Below are 24,526 nucleotides of genomic sequence, written 5' to 3'. Positions count from 1 at the left end.
TTTTAGGAAAGATTTATCATAATGTTTAGGAATTTTTTGATTGAGAGTCTACAGAACTGTCTCATCAAATTACTTTCTCCTTCCTCCTGTTCTTAGGACATTTTAAAACTATTGCCGGCACTAATTTGTTTAGGTACTTCTATGTAGATTCATCTTCAATTCTAAAAATCTTGTTTATTTGAATTTTTTGTTACCATTATTTAACACAACACAAAGGTTTTTTATAAAATGAGTGAAATTACACAAATCATAGCTGTTGTTCAGTGATTTCAATCTTTCAATTGCTTTTCTCATTTTGTCAGCATAGATTTGAGTTTATGACCTAGACAAGTTTTGAAAAACGATCTTTAGTGTTAATTTTTATTATAAAAGTAATACATATTTAGTATATATATATATATGTAACTTCTGAATTTCTTTATTATATAGTGAATGGAATATATAAAACAAAGTTAAAGATTGCTGTTTGCAATGGATAAGTAGCATAGCATCTCCATTAAAAGTAGACTTACTTACCTGGTGAGTCTAGTTCTCATACCAAAGAATAGGGTTAAAGTGTTGCAATGCAAGCCTGTAATGGGGCTCCAAATCTAAACTAATGAAAAGTTTGTAAATTTAATATAATATAAACAATCGGAAAAATACAAAGTAAATTCTACTTTGTAGTACATACAAATGAAGTGTTCATATATCACTACATATTTAGAATTCACTGGATTTAAAATGAATGGTATTTTTGCAGAGATGGAAAGCCAGTGATGTCATCTTTGGAAGGCTGAGAGTAGCTCTTCACCTATATTTAAAACCTTGGGAAAGGTACAGCAGGGGACCTTGGAAAGAGACAAGGGATCCAAGTACTTTGTTATTCTAAAGTCTTCCAGAAACCAGATTTTTACATTCTGGACAAATAGGTATTAAAGGCAGCAGCAAACTATATACATAGTATTTTTTTTCTTGGCTTCACAATTTTGTTAATATATTGGCTCTTTGGTTTAATTCCAATGGCACAGCTCATAAATGCAGGCTTTGTCTCTTGTGGGCTGGGGAGAATAATCATAAAATAAAAATCTTTGACAGTCTGTCTGTTCTATTATAAAGGGTAACATCCTTTCTAAAAAACAGAAATCCCCCAAAAGCCATGTGAAAAGAGGGCAGCATGACAAAAAAAGTTGGGAGCACTTCAAACAATAGTTTGAACCATACGTTACTCCCAAGAAATTTCAGTTAACAGTAATGTGAGTGTGAAAATTATATGACTTAGAGAAACAGAAAAAACTGAATGAACAATTTCAGGACAGGGAAGAACTGTTGCTGTAAGTATTTGTTCATTGTGATGCTTATTTTCTTAACCCAGGAGATGAAATTTCAGTTTGTTTATGAGAACTGGCTATTCTGTTCTCAGAGTGGGCAGTGGCTGTCTGAATGTTTCTGTATGAATGAAAATCTCATCTCCCACGGAACAAATAAAATAAGGGCATTAAGCAATGCTCTTATGTTCCTGAATTTTGTAGAACTGGCAGCCATTTGATATACTGAAAATATATACCTCCCAAAGATGTAAGGCTAGATTCTCTGAATGTATTTTGCACGATAGACCCCTCTGGCAGTTTTACATTTTTGCATAGTTTGTAGGGAGAGACTGGACTAGCTGAATGCTTCCTGGTTTCATTAGCATAACCCAGCCCACTTCCAACACACGCCCAGAACTACCTCATTAGCCATTGGGATTGGAGCCAAAAACATAGGACTACAGTGAATATAAGGGGAATTACTGGCGAGAGAGCTCTAGATCAACTTAACACTGAACCCATTATTTTTCCAAGGTCAGAAAAATATTACACTAACAGGAACCATTTCTCCATTTCATTTAGCTAAGAATTCAAGGTTTTAATCTATATTTTTAATCTACAATAATCAGCTGCACCATAATAAGACATACAGCCTGGTTGCATATATTTAAGTGCTTCTGTTAATCTCTCCCTCTCTCTTTTATTGATTTTTCTGGATAGCGTTGACATTGTAAACCACAGACGAATTGGAGCCTGGCATTTAAAGGAGGTGTTCTGCAGCGCTTTTTTTTTCTTGTCTAAAGAAGTTTACTTCTACAAGGGGGAATCTGAAAAATGACAGGGGCGAAGAGGAAAAAGAAAAGTGTACTCTGGAGCAAGATGCATACCCCCCATTGTGAAGACTTTAAACAGTGGTGTAGAAGGCGGCTACCTATTTTGGAATGGGCACCACATTACAATCTGAGAGAAAACTTGCTTCCAGACACTGTGTCTGGTATAATGTTGGCAGTTCAACAGGTGACACAAGGTAATGTATTGCATTTGGTTTTCCTCTTTCACGCAGAATGAATGTCACTTTGCTTTCTTGGAAGAGTATTGTTACTTAAGTTCTACAGTTTGGCTAATGAACTGGGTATTTAATTAACTTTGGGGGAATAAACACATTGAGTATCTGTATACAAAAGTTTTCCTGATTGTCTTTTTTGTTGTTCTAGTTATTTTCTGATAGCTGTTAAGCACTAAACCTATTTTTGAATGGCATTACATATTTGCAATGTTAGAATTCTTGTTATATTAGAATAAAAGATCAGTAATTGTAAGGACATGAGTTTTTATAGCTTGACCTTGCTGATAGTTTCCTACTGTTGCTGAATCAAGCTATAAAATATCTCTTGGCTTGAATACATTGTTTATAAACCTAATTAGCAGCACACAATTACCTGTTGTAGCCTTGAGAGTTGCTAAAGCAAGGAACAGAGCTTGCTGTACATAAAGGAGGCTCTTTGCCAAGATCATTATTTGCAAAGAGAATCCTGTATGTCCTTAGAGCTTATGTTTTACTGTGCATGCCGATTTATCCTGTATCACATTACATACTGTATTTGTTTCTCAATAAGAAATTAAACTGATGAAAAGCCTGATTTTAACTTTCCTAAAGCAGATTCTAAATAATATACTGTATTTAGATAGGTGTTTCTCTTGGTGAAAGCTGTTAGTTAACTATTGTTCATGCATGTGTGTGTGTGTGTGTGTGTGTGTGTGTGTGTGTATGTTTTAAAGGTATATTCATTGCATTTTTTTTTTTACTAGTTCAGGTATAATTTCTTACCTGTAACAAAGAAAGGAACTGATTTCTCAGCCTTGAGAATTTGGAACACTTTTGTTGGCATAGATTCTGTAGATTTGTATTTCCTTGCAGTTTCACTACCTCCCTGGTTTGACCCATTATTCATACTGTTAAATTATAAGCACTCTTTTAATTGAATTATTCTGCAGCTGGAACAAACTGGTTTGTGTATTTATGTTTTTAGTATGATTAGGAACATCTGCACTGGTGGCTTTACTTTAAGATCCATAATACTATCATACTTTATGGGATTTCATTTCCCTGAATAGTCTTATATTACATTTTTAATGACCATTTTGCCAATAGCAAAGCATAGTAATCTTTCATAAAAATGCAAAGTAAATAGCAGGTTAGGGCATTTTCAGTCTTGTTTGTATTCAGTTTTAAATTCAAAATGAGCCACTACTGTATACTTTGAAACTTAGGTGAAGAACTTATGAGGGTTTTTTTTTGCAGGATAGTTTCAGATATTTTACAAATTTATTTTGCCTTAACTTATAGTGGAAGAGAAATAGATTTTAAAAATAGAATAAAGTGTTTTTATTTTTGTAAAATACAGGGTTAATAAGGAAATTTGGGGATATAATAAAAATGCCGGTGATTCATCATTAGTGATTACACTTATGTGTAAGTCTTTGGTAGTTAATTGTATAGCTCTCATCAAGGTGTAGATTTGGAGGGATTTTGTTTTATGAGCCATGTTTCATTGGTTGTGAAGAAACACATTAGCCAACCCCCAAATGATGAGAAGCACAAAGCTTACTCAGCCCTTGTGTCTTGGAATGTTATGGATCGGGCTGCCCGTTCTCCGGGAAGCCTACCAGAGATTGGGTGAGGCTGCACCACCAGAAAAAATTTAAAAGTTTTTGTTGGTAAATGAAAGACAAATTCCTCTAAAAATACTTCTCTTATAAAATTCTCTTGAATTTCCTCATGAGTGCCTACTACAGAGGGAGAAAAAGTGAAATTCCATAAACTACCATTTGTTGTAAGGGGCATTGTAGTAACCCCCTTATATAATTTACCTGCCCTATTCTAATAAAATCCCAAAAGACAGCAGTCATTTTCCTTGAGAGAACATGGAGACTTAGAAAGGTCAGTAGTTGTCCCTGGACCTCATATCTGATAAGTGGTAGAGTCAGGACTTGAATCCAAAGCTAACACTCTTAACATTTCATACTTTATACTCTACATGCCAAAATAACTAGACTTTTTCATAATACCAATGTTATTAGTAATAGAACACATTTCTTTGGAAAGGTATGAATATTCTTCCTTTCAAATTACTGTTGCATGGAGATTTCATCACTGCAGTTTTTAGACTCAAAGAGAAACTGACAAGGAAAATAAGTAGAATATAGAGTGAGGAGGGCATTTTTAGATATCATTGCCTTCTATTTGTGTGAAGACAGTATTTGCAGTCATTATCGGCTCAATTTCTTTAGGACAATCAGAAGAAAAAAGGGGTCATATTTGCTCTTGCATCATAACACAAATAATAAGCACCAGTACTTGTTTTTACTCTACCAATCTTTGAAGCAGTGTTTCAGCTTCTCAACATAGTTGGTTTATATAAAATTATTGAAATCAACATTTCTTTGACCAACAAATATGGAAAATTATATGGTTCAATTTAGCAGTTTTTCATTTTGTTTCTCTAGAAATACATATAAAATTAAGAAGAATAATAGAAACTAACGTCTCTTTTCTATAGCAAATAGCAAGGAACCATTTTAAATTACCTTATTAGTACTTCCCAGTTGTTAAATATAGATGCTTGTCTCCTCTACAGCATTTTCTGTGTTGACTATACTCTTTCTTCTTTTGATATTTAGTCACTGCTCTTTTGTTTTTCTCCTACTACCTCTCTGGCCTTCTCTTTTCATGAGCTTCTGCAGATTTTTCCTCTTACTGTATCTCCTATTAAACATCACTGTCCTGGAGACTCAGACCTTGGTTCTTGTCCAAAGTCACCTAGGCTATTTCATCTTCATAAGAAGCTATAACTACCAACACTGGGCTAATAAAATGTTACAAATATTTATGCACACCTAGCAACTTCTAAAAGCACTTCAAAAGCAGTATTTAGTCTTCTAAGACAAACTGAATGGCACCACCATCCTAACTAGGATTATAATAATAATAATAATAATCACAGTAATTTTCAGGAACAAATGTAAACACTGTTGTAAGAACATTTGACATATTCACAAAATTGAGACTCAGAGACAATAAATAGTTTCCTTAAAGTTGCACAGCAAATGAGTGGAAGAGTTAGAATTTGAACTCAAGTGGTCTGGCTCCAAGTAGTATAAAATGCCCCTTTATACTAGACTGCTTCTTACAGTCTCAAGAGTCATTCTCTACTCTTTCCTCTCTTTAGCCACCCTGCCCACTAGCATACAATCAGCCATCAGGTTTTATTGTTTCTATTCCCTAAATATCTTTCTGACCAAGAAGTCCTACTTCATGCCCCCTGCTGTTCACTGTCCAGCTCAGTTCATTGTCTGAACTGTTGATATCATCGTCTGTCTCCTCCTGTAGGCCATATTCCATACTGCAGCCAGAGTGACTGTACGAATCTGAACATACCACTTCCATGTTCAGAATTCTTCAGTGACCCTCTAGTTCTTCTAAGGTAAAAGCCTATTTCTTCAGAATAATCTTTATTATTAGATCACTAATAATCTGGGTCCCATGAAGAGATCTCTCCTCTGAGAATCCCTCCCAATCTTCTGGTAAGATGTCTGTTTTTTCTCCACCTACTTCCCTCCTACTTCTTACATATCTCTGTGATAGGCCTTAACAGAATGTATTATAATCTTTTTGTCTAACTTTCTCCACACTGGTCTGTACACTCTGAAAACAAAGTCAATGTTTTAATCTTTATATTCTTACCAACTTGCATATTGCTTGGCACATAGAAGCAGGTTTTTAATAAATGTTTGTTGGAAGAATTAAAAACCATTTAGCTCCCCAAACCTCTAATTATTCTGTGGTAGCATGCTGCCTCTCTAAAAAGGAAATTAAATTTAAATTAATTCTTAGGATTGAAAAATAAATGCAATAAAGGCACTGATAGTAAGAAATACATTAAAAAAATATGAGTAGTTCTTCCAATTCCTCTTACTTTCCTGAAGTTTAAAGCTTGCTGCCCTCCAAACAAATTGGTGAAAGGCATGTTTCCTTTGTCCCAAGCAGTGTTAGTTTTTTTTCTCTAGCCAACATTAACAAATGCAAATAGTTCATATTAATATCCAGATGTCTGGCTTCTCTTGAAAAAGGAGAATACATGGCCACACAAGGACCACATTCCCATGTGTCAAAAATCTGCTGGACATTCATAGACCCTACTTGCTTCCGGCAGGACATGAATTTTGCATTTTGCCACAGTCCTGGACACCAGCATAAACACTTCACCCTTCCCTCTGCTCCTGCCGTTCCCTGCCTAACCCTATCAATGCCTGAATTTTTTTCCCCTGCTGAGACACTTTCTACATGTTTTGTTGAAATGCCTTGAACTCACCCTTAAATAAAAATTTATGGAGAGATTATTTAGGATTAGGTTCTTAACAGATTCACAGAACCTTTTGCTCTGTGAACCTGGACTCATGTATTCTAATATACTTCATTTCTTTATAATCCTATGTATTTTCTGTTATTTATTTTAAGGAAGTATTCTTGGAGGGAGTCCGTAGGCTTTTCAGGACTGCTAAAGGGGTGATTTTCCCTCCTCAAAGTAAATACATTTAAGTAGAGATGTGCTCATTTCAAAGAAAGAGAAACTTCAGATTACCCTTTCACCGTGTTATATTCTTAGAAATCTTTTGTGTTTTTTAAAACATTTAAAAAATTGAAAACTCATATAATTAACATCAGGTAAGAGCCATTATAGTTGGCATCTGCCACAATACTCTTTGACATCTTGTAGGGCCTATGTACAGAATGTATTTTGAAGATGGGCAAACACTGTAGAGAATGCCATTGACTCAATACACGTCACTAACATGGTTGGCAAGCTAAGCAGTGTTTACTCTAGAGTATTTGGTTCACATTCTAGGCTGGATGAGCACCAGCAGGAAATAGTTTCTTTGTTTGCAACCTGAAAACTCAAGCGCTGAGACAGGGCAGAGAACTAAAATGCATGGCTTGCCATGTAAGAAGCTAATCCACTGAGGAGGAATATGAGAATGTTTTGCCTTGCATTCCAAGGGATCACCTAGGATTTTTGTTTCCAAACCATGAAAATTTAATGCTGCCATAGGGTTGCCTGATGTTCAAACCACAGTGTTTTGGGACGCAGACAAAAGATGGATGTTTCTTACAATTATGGAGAATATGTGGCATTACTGGCACCAAAACATATGTGTGGAAGCTGAGCTTCATTGCACTCCTGAGGGCAGCTTAGTGACATGTGGAACAATAAGTGGAAATTCCTGAAGCATACTGCATTGGGAAGATTAAAGGCTTGTCTGGGAATTTTTCCCTGCATGGTCTCAGCCTTGAGGATAAAGAATCCTACCATTAGCTATGTATCTCTAACCTAACCCCGTTAATCATTATATCTTCCTGCTAGTAACTTTTCTCTTCTCCAGGAACAATGGCAGCTAAATATTCCTAAATAAGTCTAAAGTGTACCTGCCATGACCCCCATAAAAATAGACCCAGGAGCTGGGGACACTGCTGGCTTTTCCATTCTTCTCCATTTCCCCTCATCCTATGACCTATCCTCTCACTCTAGCTGCAGGCTTCATTCAGCACTTATAATTTCTTTCTTATTTTCCTTAAATGAAAAATAATGGTGACTTGTATTTTTTAGGGCCATTTATGTATTTCTGCACTTAGAATAATGCTCCCTAACATTTAGGGCTGTTCACATGGAAGAACCGTGACCTTCCTTTTTAGGGTGTTTTTAGGGTGTCAGGAACTTGGCAAGGTTTGCAACAAAATAGATTGAAAGTATGTGTGACTATAAGGTGTTTAGCCTTCTTAGTGTTAGATGTCTGTTTTTGTCAGATAGGATTCATCCCTGCTTTTTTTAGTAACCATACCTGGATTTTAAGGGGGGGACAACCTGCCTTCCATTTTTAGTATATGTGGTTTAGCTGAGGTTCCAATTCTGACTTTCATGATGGAGTCCAGGCTGGTCAGTGGGCTGAGTCCCTCTTGACCAGGATTCTCAACCTTTAGATCCATTGGCACCATTTTGGGGCTTAAACAAATACACGTACCAGGGTTCCATCATTGAGCGATTATCAGATTTCCTGGGAGTAGTTCCCAGACATTGTGTTTCTTCTTTTCTCTGTTGTCCCAGATGCTTTTGTGCAGCCATGCTGAGAGCTGGATCCAGACACAGTTATTGGTCCAGGTGAAGGCTTGTGGCTCAAGTCTTGATAATTAGTACAGTTCTATGTACCTGACTGGTGACTTCTTCAGGGATGAGATTGTCCCTAGACACAAGAGTATGGATTTATTATACAACAAGATGTTCTTTTTGTTTTCGAATGGTAATGGCAATACAAATGATCTGAGTGGTGCAATCAGTCTGGATCCCAGGGCATGGGTGGGATGTTTCAGGAAGAGAGAGTTTCCTTTGTGCTGAGACTCCTCGCAGTAAGGATGATGCACCTCTGTTGCTTCCCAGGACCTCCACAGCCTGATCAGGAAGCCAACCCAGCAAAGGGCATAGCAGAGAAAACAAGTCTTGATGACAGCTAGTATACCCTTGACTTGCATGTGCAAACACACTTTTTTCATTTCTTAATTAGGTTGAAGTTGAATTATGTCTAGTGACCTTAACTACATATCTGAGTGTTATTACAATTTAAATGTGTTACATAAATTGTTTCTAATTCTACAAACCTCAGGAAGATAGATATAATTATACTTTATATGTTCATGAGAAAAGAAATTTGGTGACTTACCCACAATTGCAGTACTGCTAAGAGGGATTGAAACCTAAATCTTCCAGGCTCCATCTCTCACTGCTACTGACTTCTGTTCCCTGGTTTGCTTAGAATAATAGACATACAACCTGAGGGGGACTGGGCTGACTCTGGCCAGCAGAACGCCTGAGCCTCCCTTCACATCAGCACCTCAGGCTGCCCCTTCCTGTGGTGACGTTTACCTTCCTTGCGAAAATAAAACTCAGAGATTCTAGTTGAGAGCAGAGGAGGGCTCTTCTAGTGGGAATTACCTATGGCAGAGCTCCTGCTCTTCCAGAGTGAGAAGGGGAGCCTCTCACTGGCCCTGCTAGATGTGCTTGAGATGAGAGAAAGAGGACAGATGTACTTTAATACAGGCCTGAATATCAGCAAACAACAGCTTTGACTATGTGGCAGAGATGACACAAGGATAAAATGTTTGGATGAGGTTTTACTGAAGCTAGGGGAAAATAAAAGAGAAAGAGCACTATGAAGCTGTCACCAGGCCAGCTCATCTTCATTTGGTTTGTTCCTTTTGTCTCGGCTCTGCTCGCCTCCCTCAGAGTAGATGCATCTCTAATCCTTACCACGCCCAGCCCTGTATCTTCTTTGTTTTTGATCATCTATTCTTTATATACATTTTGTTTTTCAGGACTTAATCTGTTTCCCTGCTGTCAATGGTCACTTTTCTGCTGGTGAATTGTAAAAATATATTTCTAGCCCAATTTTCTCTTCCTACTTATAGATATAAATATGAAGCTGCCTGTTGGACACCATCTGAACATCTCCCAGGGACATATTTAAAAGTAAACATGTCATATTCTGTCTCAGAATCAGTCCTTATCCTCTCTTCTTAACTATGCTGAAAGTCATCCCTATCTACTCAGTTGCCTATGCTAGAAGTCTGGGAGTCTTACTGCCTTTACCCGTTAACAGCTATATTCAATTAATTAAGTTCTATGAACACATCCCTCAAATATATCTGGTGCCCATTGGCCTTACAGCAACTTATTCAGTAATAGTAGGTATTGTAACATTTGCTACATACTTAAAATGTGCCGTACAATGAGCTAAACATTCATTGTATATCCTAGCCATTAATCTTTGTTCTAACCTGTTTGATAGTTTATTATCTATATTTTACAGTTGGAGGAAAGCTGATTATTTCCTTGTCATGCAGATAATACAGTTTCTATGAAGCAGAGGGGTGTGTTAGGACAACTTCTGAGCCTGTGCTCCTATTTTAAGAGCCACCATCATTCATTTCTTGCCAGTTAGATGTCTTCCTGCTTATAATTTTGCCCTTCTATGATCTGTTTCAAGATACAACAGCAAAAAATTTTAAGTTAGAAAGTGGGGATCTCTGTCTTAATTTTCTTCAGTTACACCATTGTAATTGACTTTTTAATCTGCTACTTCCCTGCACAGAGCACCGAGCTCCACACCATCTGGTTGGTCTCTCTCACTTTCCCTTGTCATCCCGCTCATCCCTTCCCTCAGGGCTTCTTAGAACTCCAAATACTTCCCTGGAACTGAAACTACAGTTGTGCTTTTATTGGCTTGTATAATGTTGAGAACCAACATTTAAATATTAGAAGACTTTATTTTATAATTGAGAGGTTCCTCCCACCTTCATTTAAATCTAGTTATCTAACAACAAAGGACTTATATTCCTGAATGAAATAGCAGATGAAGCTGCCTGCTGCTTGCACCCATTATGTAGGTGTGGACTTGAGAATTTCTCAGACTCCCCAGCATTACTTATCCTTTTTGTTGTTGTTGTTATCATTAATCTACAATTACATGAAGAACATTATGTTTACTAGGCTCCCTCCTTCACCAAGTCCCCCCTACAAACCCTGTTACAGTCACTGTCCATCAGCGTAGTAAGATGCTGTAGAATCACTACTTGTCTGCTCTGTGTTGCACAGCCCTCCCCGTGCCCCCACCACACATTATACATGCTAATCGTAATGTCCTCTTTCTTTTTCCCCACCCTTATCCCTCCCTTCCCACCCATCCTCCCCAGTCCCTTTCCCTTTGGTAACTGTTAGTCCATTCTTGGGTTCTGTGATTCTGCTGCTGTTTTGTTCCTTCAGTTTTTCTTTGTTCTTATACTTATACACATATGAGTGAAATCATTTGGTACTTGTCTTTCTCTGCCTGGCTTATTTCACTGAGCATAATACCCTCTAGCTCCATCCATGTTGTTGCAAATGGTAGGATTTATTTTCTTTTTATGGCTGAATAATATTCCATTGTGTATATGTACCACCTCTTCTTTATCCATTCATCTATCGATGGACACTTAGGTTGCTACCATTTTTGGCTATTGTAAATAGTGCTGTGGTAAACATAGGGGTGCATCTGTCTTTTTCAAACTGGGCTGCTGCATTCTTAGGGTAAATTCCTAGAAGTGGAATTCCTGGGTCAAATGGTATTTCTATTTTGAGCTTTTTGAGGAACCTCCATACTGCTTTCCACAATGGTTGAACTAATTTACATTCCCACCAGCAGTGTAGGAGGGTTCCCCTTTCTTCACAACCTCGCCAACATTTGTTGTTGTTTGTCTTTTGCATGGTGGTGATCCTTACTGGTGTGAGGTGATATCTCATTGTGGTTTTAATTTGCATTTCTCTGATGACTAGCGATGTGGAGCATCTTTTCAAGTGCTGTTGGCCATCTGAATTTCTTCTTTGGAGAACTGTCTGTTCAGCTCCTCTGCCCATTTTTTAATTGGATTATTTACTTTTTGTTTGTTGAGGTGTGTGAGCTCTTTATATATTTTGGATGTCAACCCCTTATCAGATCTGTCATTTATGAATATATTCTCCCATACTGTAGGGTACCTTTTTGTTCTTACTTATCCTTTTATATCACTACCACTTCACTCCTGTCATTCATGCTCCTCAGATCTAGAGCAGGATGTTCTCAAACTCAGCTCGAGGACACCTTGATTCTCCAAATCCATCAAAGCATTCAGAAGAACGAGATACATAATATAAAAGCAAACACTATTTAGAGGCAAATATGGCTCTAAATATTTTGCCAACTGTCCTATTATTACACAGGATTGGACTTTTGAAAATATTCGTAAGGCCCTTCACTATCTGGATCTCACCTTCCTTTCCAGCCACATCTCTTCTTACATTCATCTTATGTTATGGCTACACTGAATTGCTCATTTGTTCTATAGGATCTTGTTCTGCCTCAGGACAGTTGTACACACTGCTTCTCTTAAATGGGTAATTCTTTTCCCTTTGTCCCCTTCATCTGATTATATCTTAGCTTATTTCAGGGCTGGGTTTAGCTCAGTAGTTCTCAAACTTGGCTGCATATTAGAATCTCTTTTGGCACTTAAAAAAATACCCATGCCCAAACCCTAGACCAATTAAGTCAGAATCTCTGGGGAATTTAGGGAAAGTCACTTAATGTTGTGGGCCTTAGCTTCTTCAACTAATGAAAAAACAATGGAGTATAAAGAGCAGCTAGGGCTGAGATCTGGAGGCTTTCAGACAGTGCTTGATGCCTGTTTTGTTTCCCATGGTGCCCCCACCTAATTACTGCATTTGTTTTGATTTATATTTGATTTTTCTCCTGAGCTATAAGTTCCTTGAGGGCAGGGACTATTCACAGTCTTAGGGTGAACAATCATCCTTGTTTTAGCAATGAAGGTCCAGAGTCCTGTGAAACCCTTTCAGCTCCCCTCAAATTGCTTAGCACCTGGTGGGTACTCCAGTGTTTGTTGACAGTGGCAGATCATATTTGAGATCATGGGATGGAGCTTTCTTATTCTCACTTAACTTTTGGTGGCTACTTGCCCCATGTAAATTTTCAATCTCTTACTGCCTCTAATATTTAAGCTCATAAATGTGTTGGTCATGAAGCTTCTTGATCATGTTAATTCTTTATTCTCATTCTTGTGAGATCTCACCTATATAATAAGGTACAGGATGAAAGCATGATATAATTTGCCTTAACTCTGCTAGTGACTAGAACCACTGGTCTTGGATTAACAATACTTGTCTGTGAACCTAGAGAATGTGTGCCTATAGGAATTTTGTTTTCACACAGTTGGGACTCTTGTATATATGCTAAGTTACCCTGGGAGACCCACTTGGAATATTATGTAACCTGGAGCCTCTGTTGCTGTGAACCAGGTAGCTGATTACACTGTGGTTTGCTAATAATAATGCTGAGACCACCACAAACCAGTTGCCAGAGGGAATTAACTTTCATCACTACCCATAAAGTTTGGGCTTGATTTCTTATGTGTAATTCTTGGAAGTGCCTACTGCTACCAAATTATTTTGTTTTCAAGAATACTAATCTGTCTTCCTAGAGCTCTTTATTCATTTCTATTTTTAAAAAATGCCTGAAAGAATATACAGTATTTTTCTATGTTCTTGAAAAGAGACAGAGAAATATAAGACAACACCCCAGCCCACAAGGGCCTTATTATTTTTCCCTTCCTCAGAATTTTGTACAAAAGTATATGAGAATCTGATCTTGTTATTTCAGCCTTGAAGATATCAATCTGGTGTGGGTACATTAGGATTGAAACATTTTCTTAATGAAAGTTTGTGGAGTATTGGTTTCAGCCGCTTTCTGCCTTGAATAGGTTGTATAACCTTGGGAGCTGCCAAAGAATTCTGTGTTTTTATTTAGGGACATGAAAAGTGGTACAACCCCATCTATATAGCAACATGAAATGAATATTTGGTGTTAAAGTTGGATCAATATAAAGAAAAAAGTGGAAGGCTTAAAAGGTTGGCAAGACTTGCTTAGCTACAGGCATGTGGTATTATGTGAGATGGCATTTTAAGAAATCGAGTCCTGCTAATCACTCTTTCTCTTGAGAAGACCTCAAGGGAATTACACACACATGTAACATTTAGGGAGTTCCAACATTTAGGGAATGTCCTGCAGTGCGGCTGAGTTAGTGTTTAAGGCGTAATTCTGGCAAAGCTGGAGTGGAGCAAAACAGCTTGGACCTGAGGTCAAAGAGGTGCTTCTTTCTTCCTGGTAAAGCTAAGGTTTGGATGTGCTGTGAAAGAGAAAGAGAGAGACATAAGAGACATACCAAAGCTTACCTTGAGGCAGGCACTGGTATTTTCTTCTTCTTCTTTTTTTTTTTTTTATCATATCAGTAAGCCTTGATGAAGAAACATCCCTAAAAGAGAGAAAAATGTATGTGTGTGGACGTGGCCTTTTCCCATCAAGAAATTTGCCCTCTCTATAGTGTTCAACTTTGACCTGTCCAGTTAGCAGCCATCCTCTCGGATGGGGGAGGTGGAAGGTGGAGGACAGAAGGAGTCTGAGAACTGCTATGTTGCTTGAGCTGTTGTGGCACTTTAATGGGAGAGCGGTGGGTAGAATCAAGACATTTGAGAAGGTAGGACTGAGGTCAAGTTCAGGGAGGCTAGGAAGACATAAAAACTCAGCCTGGTGAGTGTAAAGTTTAGCATGTGGTAGTCAACCAATGGACCAGGACAAAAAGGGTAAAACTGGGGGATAAAATGTCAGAAGCTCAAGCAAAGTGTAGGAGCAACTCTGGATTAGAAACTGGGTCCAAGATTCTGGGTAAAAAGGGACTGAGTTATAGTCTAGGGAGCCAGCAGCATGGATAGTTCTCAGACTCTTTCCTAATTTTGTATCTAGTGTATGAGCAGGCCTCAAATTTTGCTGAGTGGACCTGAGCCCATGGGGACAGTGAGAAGATGCACCTGGCTGGGAAGAGAAATAAGGAAAGGAAAGCTTTTAGCCAGCAGCCATGTAAAGTGGGGAGGAGAGTTCTGATGGTCTGCTGCCCTGGGCCCAGTGTGAGGTCCAGAGGAGCATTATGGAAACTTGGTCCTCAAGATACACTGAGATATGCTATGAGGCAATTCCTGTTCAACCAGGCTGGTTAAGGGGAAAGAATGTCAGGACATATGAGAAGTCTTGAAGTTCCCAGACGTGCTCTGCCCTATGGGATTAGCACCTCCTAAAAAACCATTGCCAGCACCCTTGGGGTGGTATTGACCTCTGCAGTGAACTGCTTATTAACCTCATTTCCTGACCTATTTATAATCTTCTTGAACACTTGATCTTACTTATGCCTGCATCCACCTGCTAATCACTACCTGTCTTGCCTTTGACCCTTTGTTTCTCTCCTTATACTCCTGTTGCTCTGGGTAAATGTATCATTCCATTCTTAGGGCCCTTTCTGTGTTTACCAGAGCCCTGTGAAAGAGGTCCCAGGACTCTGCTTGACACATAATAGTTTGCTTGTAAATGAGAGTAATCTTGATTATCTTCCTTAACAATAGATCTCACAGTCTAATTGGAGACCTTGACACAAAGCAAATAATTATAATAATTTTGGTAGGTGGTACAAGTGAAGAATATACAAGGTACAGTAACAGCATTGTTAATGTAATCAACTCTTCCTGGTTGGGAGCTAGGGAAGGTTTCAAAAGGAAATTATAATTAAACTGTATCTTTAAGGCTGAATTAGAGTTTCACAGGTAGTCCTCAGATGAAGGGCAATATAGACAGAAGAAAAATATATGCAATAATAAGAAGAATTAAAAGAACATTGTTCAAATACTCATCAGTAATCTACTTTGGTGGGGTTTGTAGTTGGAGAGGTTAGCAGAGCCTCAATCATAAAAGGCTTGGATGGCATGGAAAAGGTGTTTGGGCTTATTTTCCAAGGTGATGGAGAGAAGTAGTGGGTCTTGAGGGATACAGGCTGACAAAGGTTTGTGTTACTGAGTAATTACTCTGGCAGCAGCTTATATTACTTACTTGACAGAGGCAAGACACTAGTGAGGAAAGACTAGTTAGGGGAAGTTCCATTCAGGAAAGAAAGTGTTGTGATCTGAAAAAAGACAGAAGTAGTCGCAGTAAAAATAGAGAGGGACAAGGACACCAGTATTAAATGGAACAGATAGTTTGATCAGTGTGCACTGTGTCAGGGTGAAAAAGAGAAAGAATTTTTGATAACTTCCAGGCCTCTAAATTGGATGACTGGTGGGTGGTGATGCCATTTTCTAAGATAAGGCATAAATCAACAAGGAATACCAGTGTTTGTTTTGTTTTGTTTTTAACAAAACATGTGCATTTTGTTGTTGAGGAGGGATTGGTAGTACAAGGGACCAGAATAAACAATTTTCATTTTGGATTTGTTAAGTGAATGCCTGTGGGGAATCTAATTGATGTCCATTTGGTCTGGAGTTTAGGAGAGATATTATTAAGAGATAACATTGGTGGTTATGGTCATGAGATTGGATGGGAAAGTTCATTTTTAGAATAAAAAGAGGAAAAAGAGGAGTCAGAATGGAGGGACTTTGGGAAACTCTAACTCTGAAGTGACTGAGGACCTAGCAAAGAGGAATGAGCAGACATAGTCCATGGATAAGAGTTTTAAGAAAGGTGTGGTTGACAGGGTAAAATGTACATGTGAACAGCATTCCCAGGATAAAAGAACAGTGCTTAGAAAGCAAAAATGTGAAACTGAACAAGAAAGCCCTGGAAAATATTCTTCCTGACAAAATCAAATATACCAAACAAAATGCTTCACAACTCTTCAGGAATGTGGCAATTTATGGGAAAAAACTTGTAAAAATTCTATCCTTCAATGCCTACTTCATTTTTTTCTTCTAATAAAGCTTTCTGTGATTCTGTCTTCCAATATTTTTTCTGCCTTCTCAGATCTTTGACCATATGGATCATTGTATAAACAGTACGTATCACTGTTTAATGTTGGATAATGTTTTTTCGGGCAAGGACCATAGAGTTCATGTCTCATGTTCCCATGGCATTGAAAGTGGTTTGAGTACTTAGTAAATGGCTATAATTACATGTAGAATAACTGTCAGAAAGACCTTAGGTTTGAATTCCAGCTTTATCACTAGGGCAAGTTCTTTAGCTGCTATGAGATTAAGTCTTACTGTTACAGGTTGAATTTGCTCTCCTCAGTTATTGTCCACAACAAAGAATTGAAAGGCAGAGACATAATAGTGAGGCAGAGTGAAAGTTTCATTTGAATACACTCCAAGGGAGGAAAGGGCCAGAGTCAAGGTAGACAAAGGCCTTCATCTTTTAGGCAGGGGGCCTATATATTGCATTTCGGCTAAGAGGTACTTTTTTGATTGACAAGGTGGGGTTATTTGATTGACAGGTCCATCTATATAACCATCCTACTCAGTGTGCATGTCCTTTCCTGTGATGAGGTGTGTTTTGGGCAGTTCTTGATTTCTTTTGATTGTACCCACACTGGAATCAGGTTGGGACCAGTTTGGCCTGGTTCTAGTACACAAGTCATCTCCCTACAAAGCCTTTGTTGTCTTCACGTGGGACCCCCTCCCTGGGCAGAGTTTGGGCAGTTTTTTCCTTGAACTTTATCTTCCCCTGTGCGGGCTGCTCAGGTCTGTCTTTCTACCTAACAATACTGTATGTACAATGGGAACCATAATACCTAGTATGTAGAGGTGCTTGGTGATTAAATGAGAGAAAATAAAGTGCTCACAGCAGAATCCAGTACTAAGAAGTGTTCAACTAATGCTGTTACTTTAGTGCTATGATCGTCAGCATCTTCTATTTCCCATGGGAATGTAAGCTTCACTAGGGTGGGGGTTTTTAGGTCAAAGTAACTGATATACCCAAGTGCCTGGCTCATAATAGGTGTTTAATTCTAAGTAGATGTTTTGCTGCCTCTGGGTTTTAGCTCTGATACTTGAAGATCAGAGGAAGGTAAGAAGATGGGAAATATCAGTTTGCAAGAAATCTTCCAAACAATTAAGTTAGACAAATTCTAGGCATTTTACAAAACATCAAGGGCAACCTCCCAAATTTTCTAAGGATGGGTACTTTGAATTTTACTTAGGCTGTTACTGGCTTCAGTTGCTAGCCAGTTATCACTTAACATCTGTGAATACTCTATGCATGAATGTGCACAAATTCCATCTCTCTCCCGTTTTCCTTTACTTCCCCGCTTACCCAGTTAAAAAACAGAAACAGAAAGCAAGCAAATTCAAAAAAGAATGGGAAGAGATGCCAAATAGTCTAGTTAGCATTTTAGACCCATTGCATCATTCTATTTGGGTCTCTAGCACTTACATCCATGACTGAATAAAAGAACATTTTAACGACTCTGTGTGTCCCATGGGTCCATGATCATTCCCAGTTAGCTTATTGTGTGTAAACTGGGGTTATTAATGGAAGATGGCCCTGGCAGAGAAGCATTATTATTGCTTTGGTATGATCTTGTGTGCCAAGCTGCCTCCTTCTTTAAGGCTGCCTTGTGTGAGAAGGGGCTGTCAGCCTGGACTGCAGCTATGTGTGCACTCTTGAGTCAGAGATCAGCGAAGCGTGCCTTTCCTCTGCTCAGCATTTCCTCATTTCCATAAAGGCCTTAGTATTTGTTCTTGCAAACTTAGCCACTTGAACCTGGTGAGCTGACAGATCCTCTCTGGAGGGAGCCAGATTATCTTTAAGTAGCAAATTAACCCTTCCAGAGCATGATGTCTGTATATAATCCATTTTTGAAATAATTGAAACAATCGTAGCCTGTAAAGTGATAAAACCTTACATGTATAGTCTGATGTTTACTTATATATTTATGTCACTAAAGCAAAGGGATTACTTCTTTTTTTCTCTGAAAATTATGATTTTGAATGTAGTTCAGTAACATCTTCTTATTAAAAATATTAAAAGATGGAGAAGGGGATTAAGGGGCACTGTAATTCCCAGTCACAGTATCGATAGGTCAGGGGAAAGCAGTACAGCACAGAGAAGACAAGTAATGACTCTATAGCATCTTACTACATTCATAGACAGTGACCGCAGTGGAGGGGATGAGGACTTGACAATATAGGTGAATATTGAAACCACTGTGTTCTTTATGTGAAACCATCATAAGATTGTATATCAGTGATACTTTAATAAAAAAGAAATATTAAAAGATGGATGTGACAAGGAGAAAGTCCTTCACATCCAGGAAAACCAGGGACCACTATTGTAGTCTTCCTCTTCCTATTTAGAGGCTGTCAGAGTCCATAGTAAATACAATATGAAGAAATAAAGAAAGGGCATATGTCATGTATATTTGAGTTCATACTTGCATGCTTGCCTATGGTGCCTGTCATCCTTGGCCACCCCATGAATCAGGCCCTTTCTCAATCATCTCTCCATTCCTTTCTCTGTCTGTAACCCGGCAGCGTATGTCCCCTTCCCTGGCTTGTACTTGCAGTGAAAGCTCCCTGGCAAGCCTTTACCATTGCAACCTCAAGAACCCCTATTAGGGAATAAACTCTGCATTTTCAAAGGGTTCAAAAGAGATTCTTTTTACCTGTTTGCCTTTCTTAAAAGCTGGCTGTCACACTCAAGGGCATTATCTCCCAATACTGGCCTCAAGTGGAGGCGAATTGTTCTCCCATTGCCCTTTGTAATTCATGAATGAAACACATCACATTTGTATTTACATGCCCATTGCCCATCCTGTTCAATCCTGAATCTCCATTTGCAGGTGCCTCTTCCAGGACCAGATGTCTTTTTTTTTAAATTTTTTTTATTTTGGTATCATTAATCTACAATTACATGAAGAACATTATGTTTACTAGACTCCCCCCTTCACCAAGTCCCCCCAACATACCCCTTCACAGTCACTGTTCATCAGTGTAGTAAGATGCTGTAAATCACTACTTGTCTTTGTGTTGTACAGCAGGGCCAGATGTCTTTACGTGCTCATGTATTTTTGTAAAATTTCTAAAGTAAGATATTTTAATGACAGATTAAGAACACTGCCTCTTCCTAACTTAACTTCCTTTGGGTCATGTCTCTTAGGTCTGATGGCATTGGAGTAGCTACAGAAAACTTCTGAGATAAGAGGAAGTTGCCACAAATGGCTGGCATTGACAGAGATCAAATACAACTCTTTTGATGGTACTATAACAAGGACATTGTCAAGAAACTGGCTGATTAATGTTGGCAGTTCTCAAGTAATATTTAAGTCTCTACACAAGAAAACTTGAAATGCCCTAAAATCTTAGAGCTATCAAGAATCTATATTGAGGCTTTCTCATTTTTACCATTTGAATTTCACATAATACCATTAACTGGTTATAAAGCTAAAATAAAAATTTCTAATCTATCAAATAAAAAAACAAACTTAAATGAACAATGCTACCTTAATTTGATTCCCCAGAAATTACAGTCTGGGTTAGAGGGCTTATGTGTTATTTTTTCATTAGGAACTGCACATACAGAGGGCAGGAATGAAGGACAAGGAGGAAGATACAACCTCAGCATACCTGTTGTTGGGCCTCTTAGGGAAACAGATGGCTCTGACATTGAAACCAGGCCCCAAAGAAAGTATCAACTCACCTGCATCTTTCAGTGGGGAGAATAGGGGAAATTTGTATTCACTAGCCTGCTCACTTCTTGGTCAAACACTCACCCTTTCTGTGCTCCTTTGAGTTGGCATGTATGAATCTGAGCTTTAGCAGAATCCCCGAGCAAGTGTCAGCAGAGAAACCTTAAGGTATGAGAAAAAGAGGAGCTGTTAGATTGCACTGTATGAGATCAGACAGCTCCTGCAGAGCTACAAGAGACAGGCAAGGCCAAGAACACCTGAAATGATGTATAGAAAATGTTTGATATGCAAGAGGAAAGCCAAAATTATCTTTCTACTCCCTCTATAGAAAACATTACAAAAATTAGTGTCATATGAGAAAGTGTTCAAAGAATATACAGCCTAAAATTGTAAGGGAAAAGAAATATAGTGGTATATGTAACTCTGGGTAGAAAATATTTTCCCAGCCCAACGCAAATCACCATTGAAGCTGAAATCAGTCAAAGGGAGAAATAAAGTGGGAGAAACCTGTATATTGCTTACAAGCAGTCATCTACTTCTGCTTGCCTGTGTGTCTCTTGTGACCTGGCTGCAAAGAGGGACCCCATCCAAACTCTCTGGTTCAGACATAATAAGAATATTACATACTTTTTTTTCTGTATATTGGATCATGGAATTTGTCAGCTTTTATAAATTGATAATTTGGTGTGGTTCTCATTCTAAAAAATATAAACCTTTATAACTCATTTTGCTGTAATTTTATCTTTTTGTAGGAAGCCTTTTAAAATGTGTAAGATTTGGAGCTCCTAAAACCTCAATCTGCCCACATTCTCACATTTAGCCTATCTGCCTCTTCTTGCTCCACTCATATCCATTCCTTAACTTGCTCCCACTTGTTCCTACACACTCTATTTCCCAGGAATTGCTCTCTTTAGTGTCACCAGTGGCCCATCTCTTATTCAATTCAAAGGACCTTTCTTTTCTGAGCACCATTTCTGGGGAATTGCCTCATACTCTTGGCTCTGGCTTGTTATACACTTTCTTCCTAGTTCTTTTCCTAAGCACCTCTCAATCCCTTCCCTCCTCAAATTCTGGTGTTAACTAGGTCTTCAACCTTCTTACTCTAACTCGACAGTCTCTTTGGGCCTAACCAGGACTTTAGGTGTCTTTCATAAGGTCCTGTCATTCCCACTCACATCCAGTCAGTTCTGTGCTAAAGGCACAGGCTATAGAACTGATTTATTTAAGTGTGTATGTGTGTATGTAACACCTATTTATACATGATGAAACTGTATTTCCTTGGGAAATGCTGTCTCTTTCCCTAATGACACTACCTGGATATCAACAGTAGCTTCCTAACTGTTCTTTCTGTCAATCTTGAGTGTCTTCCACATAACTGGTGTAGTGATCACTTAAAAAGCAAACCTCATCACCTTGCTTCCATTAGAAAAAAAAATCTCCTAATGGCTTCTACACCATTCAGGATAATGTTCAGATTACTTTAAAAAGTATCTATTAAAAATGTATAAATTGTATAGTTTTATGAACTAATCGTACAAGGTAGAAAAAGTTTAAAGATGTGTAAAAAATATCAGAAGCTTCCTTCTTGGATTTTTACACAAAGTATCAGACAAAAAAAATCAGCCTGCAACTTGTTTGTCACATCTAATAATATATAATGCACATGTCTCCAGATGAATGAATATTTTTTCATTAATTAATTCATTCTTTTTAACAGCTGCATGATATTCCATAATACCATTGTACCCAAATATAACTGTCTCTGTATCAATGGACATTAAAGTCATATTCATGATTAATTACTACATAAGGTATTTTATTGTTTAATTTTCAAAAATTTTTAAATTTACCTTTAACAAACAACTTGCTTAATTAAAACCTTTTTTTGTGATCATTCAAGTGAGTGTATACTCAAATAATCCCAGTATCATATTATTTCAGTTAAAGCAATATGCTTTGCTTGAATTCAAATTAATAGATAGTAATTTTTAAAATAGCTGTATTTTTTTCTATTCCTAATCTATTTTGTTTATTTATTAAATTTGCCTGTCTCTTTCTTTTTTTTTAAATTGGAGTATAGTCGGTAACCAATATTATATTGGATTCATGTGCACAACATAGTGATTCAATAATTATATGCATTTCTAAACGCTCTCCACATTAAGTGTTTTATCCCATTACCATACCAAAATAATACAATATCATTGGTTTATATTCTCTATGCTGTACTTCCATTCCTGTGACTTATTTATTTTATAGTTTGAAGTTTGTACCTTTTTATCATCTTCACATATTTCATCCATCCCATCATTCCCCTTCCCTATGGTAAACAACAGTCTGTTTTTAGTATTTGTGGGTCTATTTCTTGTTTGTTTGTTTGTTTGTTCTTTTAGATTCCATTAGAAGTAAGATTTCACTTATTTGTATTTCTCTGACTTATTTCACTTAGCATGGTACCCTCTAGGTCTATCCACATGGTCACAAATGACAGATTTTCTTCTTTATTATGGCTGAGTAATATTCCATTGTGTATATGTACCACATCTTTGTATCCATTCATCTATTGATGGACACTTGGGTTGCTTCCATACCTTGTAATAATTGTAAATACTGCTGCAATAAACATAGGGGTGCCTATGTATTTTCAAATTAATGATTTTGTTTCTTTGGGTAAATTCCCTGAAGTGAAATTGCTGGGTTGTATGATATTTTTAGTTTTAATTTTTAGATAAACCTCCATACTGCTTGTCACAGTGGCTGCACCAATTTACATTTCTACCAACAGTGTATGTGGGTTCCCTTTTCTCCACATCCTCACTAACACTTGTTATTTGTATTTTTGATACTAGCCATTCTGACTGATGTGAAGTAGTATCTTGTTGCAGTTTTGATTTGCATTTTCCTGATGATTTGCATAAGGTATTTTAATACACACTATTAGATATAGATTCTTATATAATTATGTATTCATCTAACAATGCCAATAAAAGTGTAATGGAATTTCATTAAGTACACATGCATCCTGTGCCCTTCTCTAGATCAGATGCTCTGGTGAAGGGAATGCAGATCTATGCTTGGCCAGGCTGAACTATGTGTCCACCTTTGGAGCTTGGGATGCAGCTCAGCAGCCCTCTTCTCAGCCCATGTACTTTAGGCAGAGGGAGTGACTTCCTGACGGGGACCTGGTGTGCTGCTACCAAAGGGAGGGAGAATGGACGGGTGGCTAAAAACTGCAAATGTTCTACTACAGGACCTAATGACCTGTTCAGCCAGGAGGCAGGCAGGGGACACTCTTCCCATGTTGTAGACAGGGATTTCATCCTACAGGAGTAGAGAAGGAACAGAAATACTTAGGCTTTTAAGATTTACACATATGTCTCCTTCTCAGTGAAATCCAACTTAGGGGAAATTCAGGAAGCTTGAAGCTGCGGTGGGCAACTTTGAGCAACACGGAGCACTTGTCCATTTTGTCTGCTCTGTGAAGGTTATATACTCTATCAAGAATTCAGAAATGATTATTCCCAGCAATATGTAGGAGTCAGTAGTTACTAATCAACTTAGATTTCTAAGGAGGCAGAAGTTTTTCCAAATAGAATCCAGGTATGGACTGAGGACATGTCTAGGCTTTGCTTCCCTCTAGTAGCTAAAAGTTGGTGTCCTGTGTGACATACAGAAATTCCCTTTGTTCAGCCTGCCAGTAACCTGCCCAGAAACATTCCACACCATGCATGAGCCCTGACTTTGCAAGTGTGTGTGTGTGTCCACATATCTAAAATTAATTTTCATTATTAGTTTTATAAATGCACCGATTTTACCTTTTACACCTGGACAAATGTGTCTGCATTTAAAGAGGAAATGAAATGTGTAGCTGACAGGCCATTTATAGTGACTCAATATTCTTATTTTCCCACTGTCCCAATGTGAAGAGATTACAGATATTTCCAGCACCATCTCTTGAATCACACAAAATGAGATTATTTTAAAAACAGAAAAAGGGAGGGAAGGAGGTATGAAGGGAGGCAGCGAGTGAGAGGGAGGCAGGGGGAGGGGGAACAGAATTGCCTAACACCTAATATGAAAATGAAATTCATATTTCATTAGGTAGCCA

The 24,526-nt window shown here is 38.0% G+C and overlaps 1 protein-coding gene across 1 annotated transcript in view; it reads left to right on the top strand.

Annotated features, from left to right (window-relative positions):
• Nucleotides 1-1,774: 1,774 nt before the first annotated feature.
• Nucleotides 1,775-24,526, top strand: part of SLC26A7 (solute carrier family 26 member 7) — a 113,052-nt gene continuing 90,300 nt past the window's right edge. Inside the window, exon 1 of the mRNA XM_057497903.1 lies at nt 1,775-2,316. Within this exon, the coding sequence (XP_057353886.1) occupies nt 2,124-2,316 (193 nt within the window). The 5' untranslated portion in view covers nt 1,775-2,123. The remainder of the gene's footprint in view (nt 2,317-24,526) is intronic.

Source organism: Manis pentadactyla, chromosome 3 (assembly GCF_030020395.1).
Source record: "Manis pentadactyla isolate mManPen7 chromosome 3, mManPen7.hap1, whole genome shotgun sequence".
In the NCBI taxonomy this organism is placed as follows: Eukaryota; Metazoa; Chordata; class Mammalia; order Pholidota; family Manidae; genus Manis; species Manis pentadactyla.
This window is presented reverse-complemented; position numbering and strand designations above follow the sequence as displayed.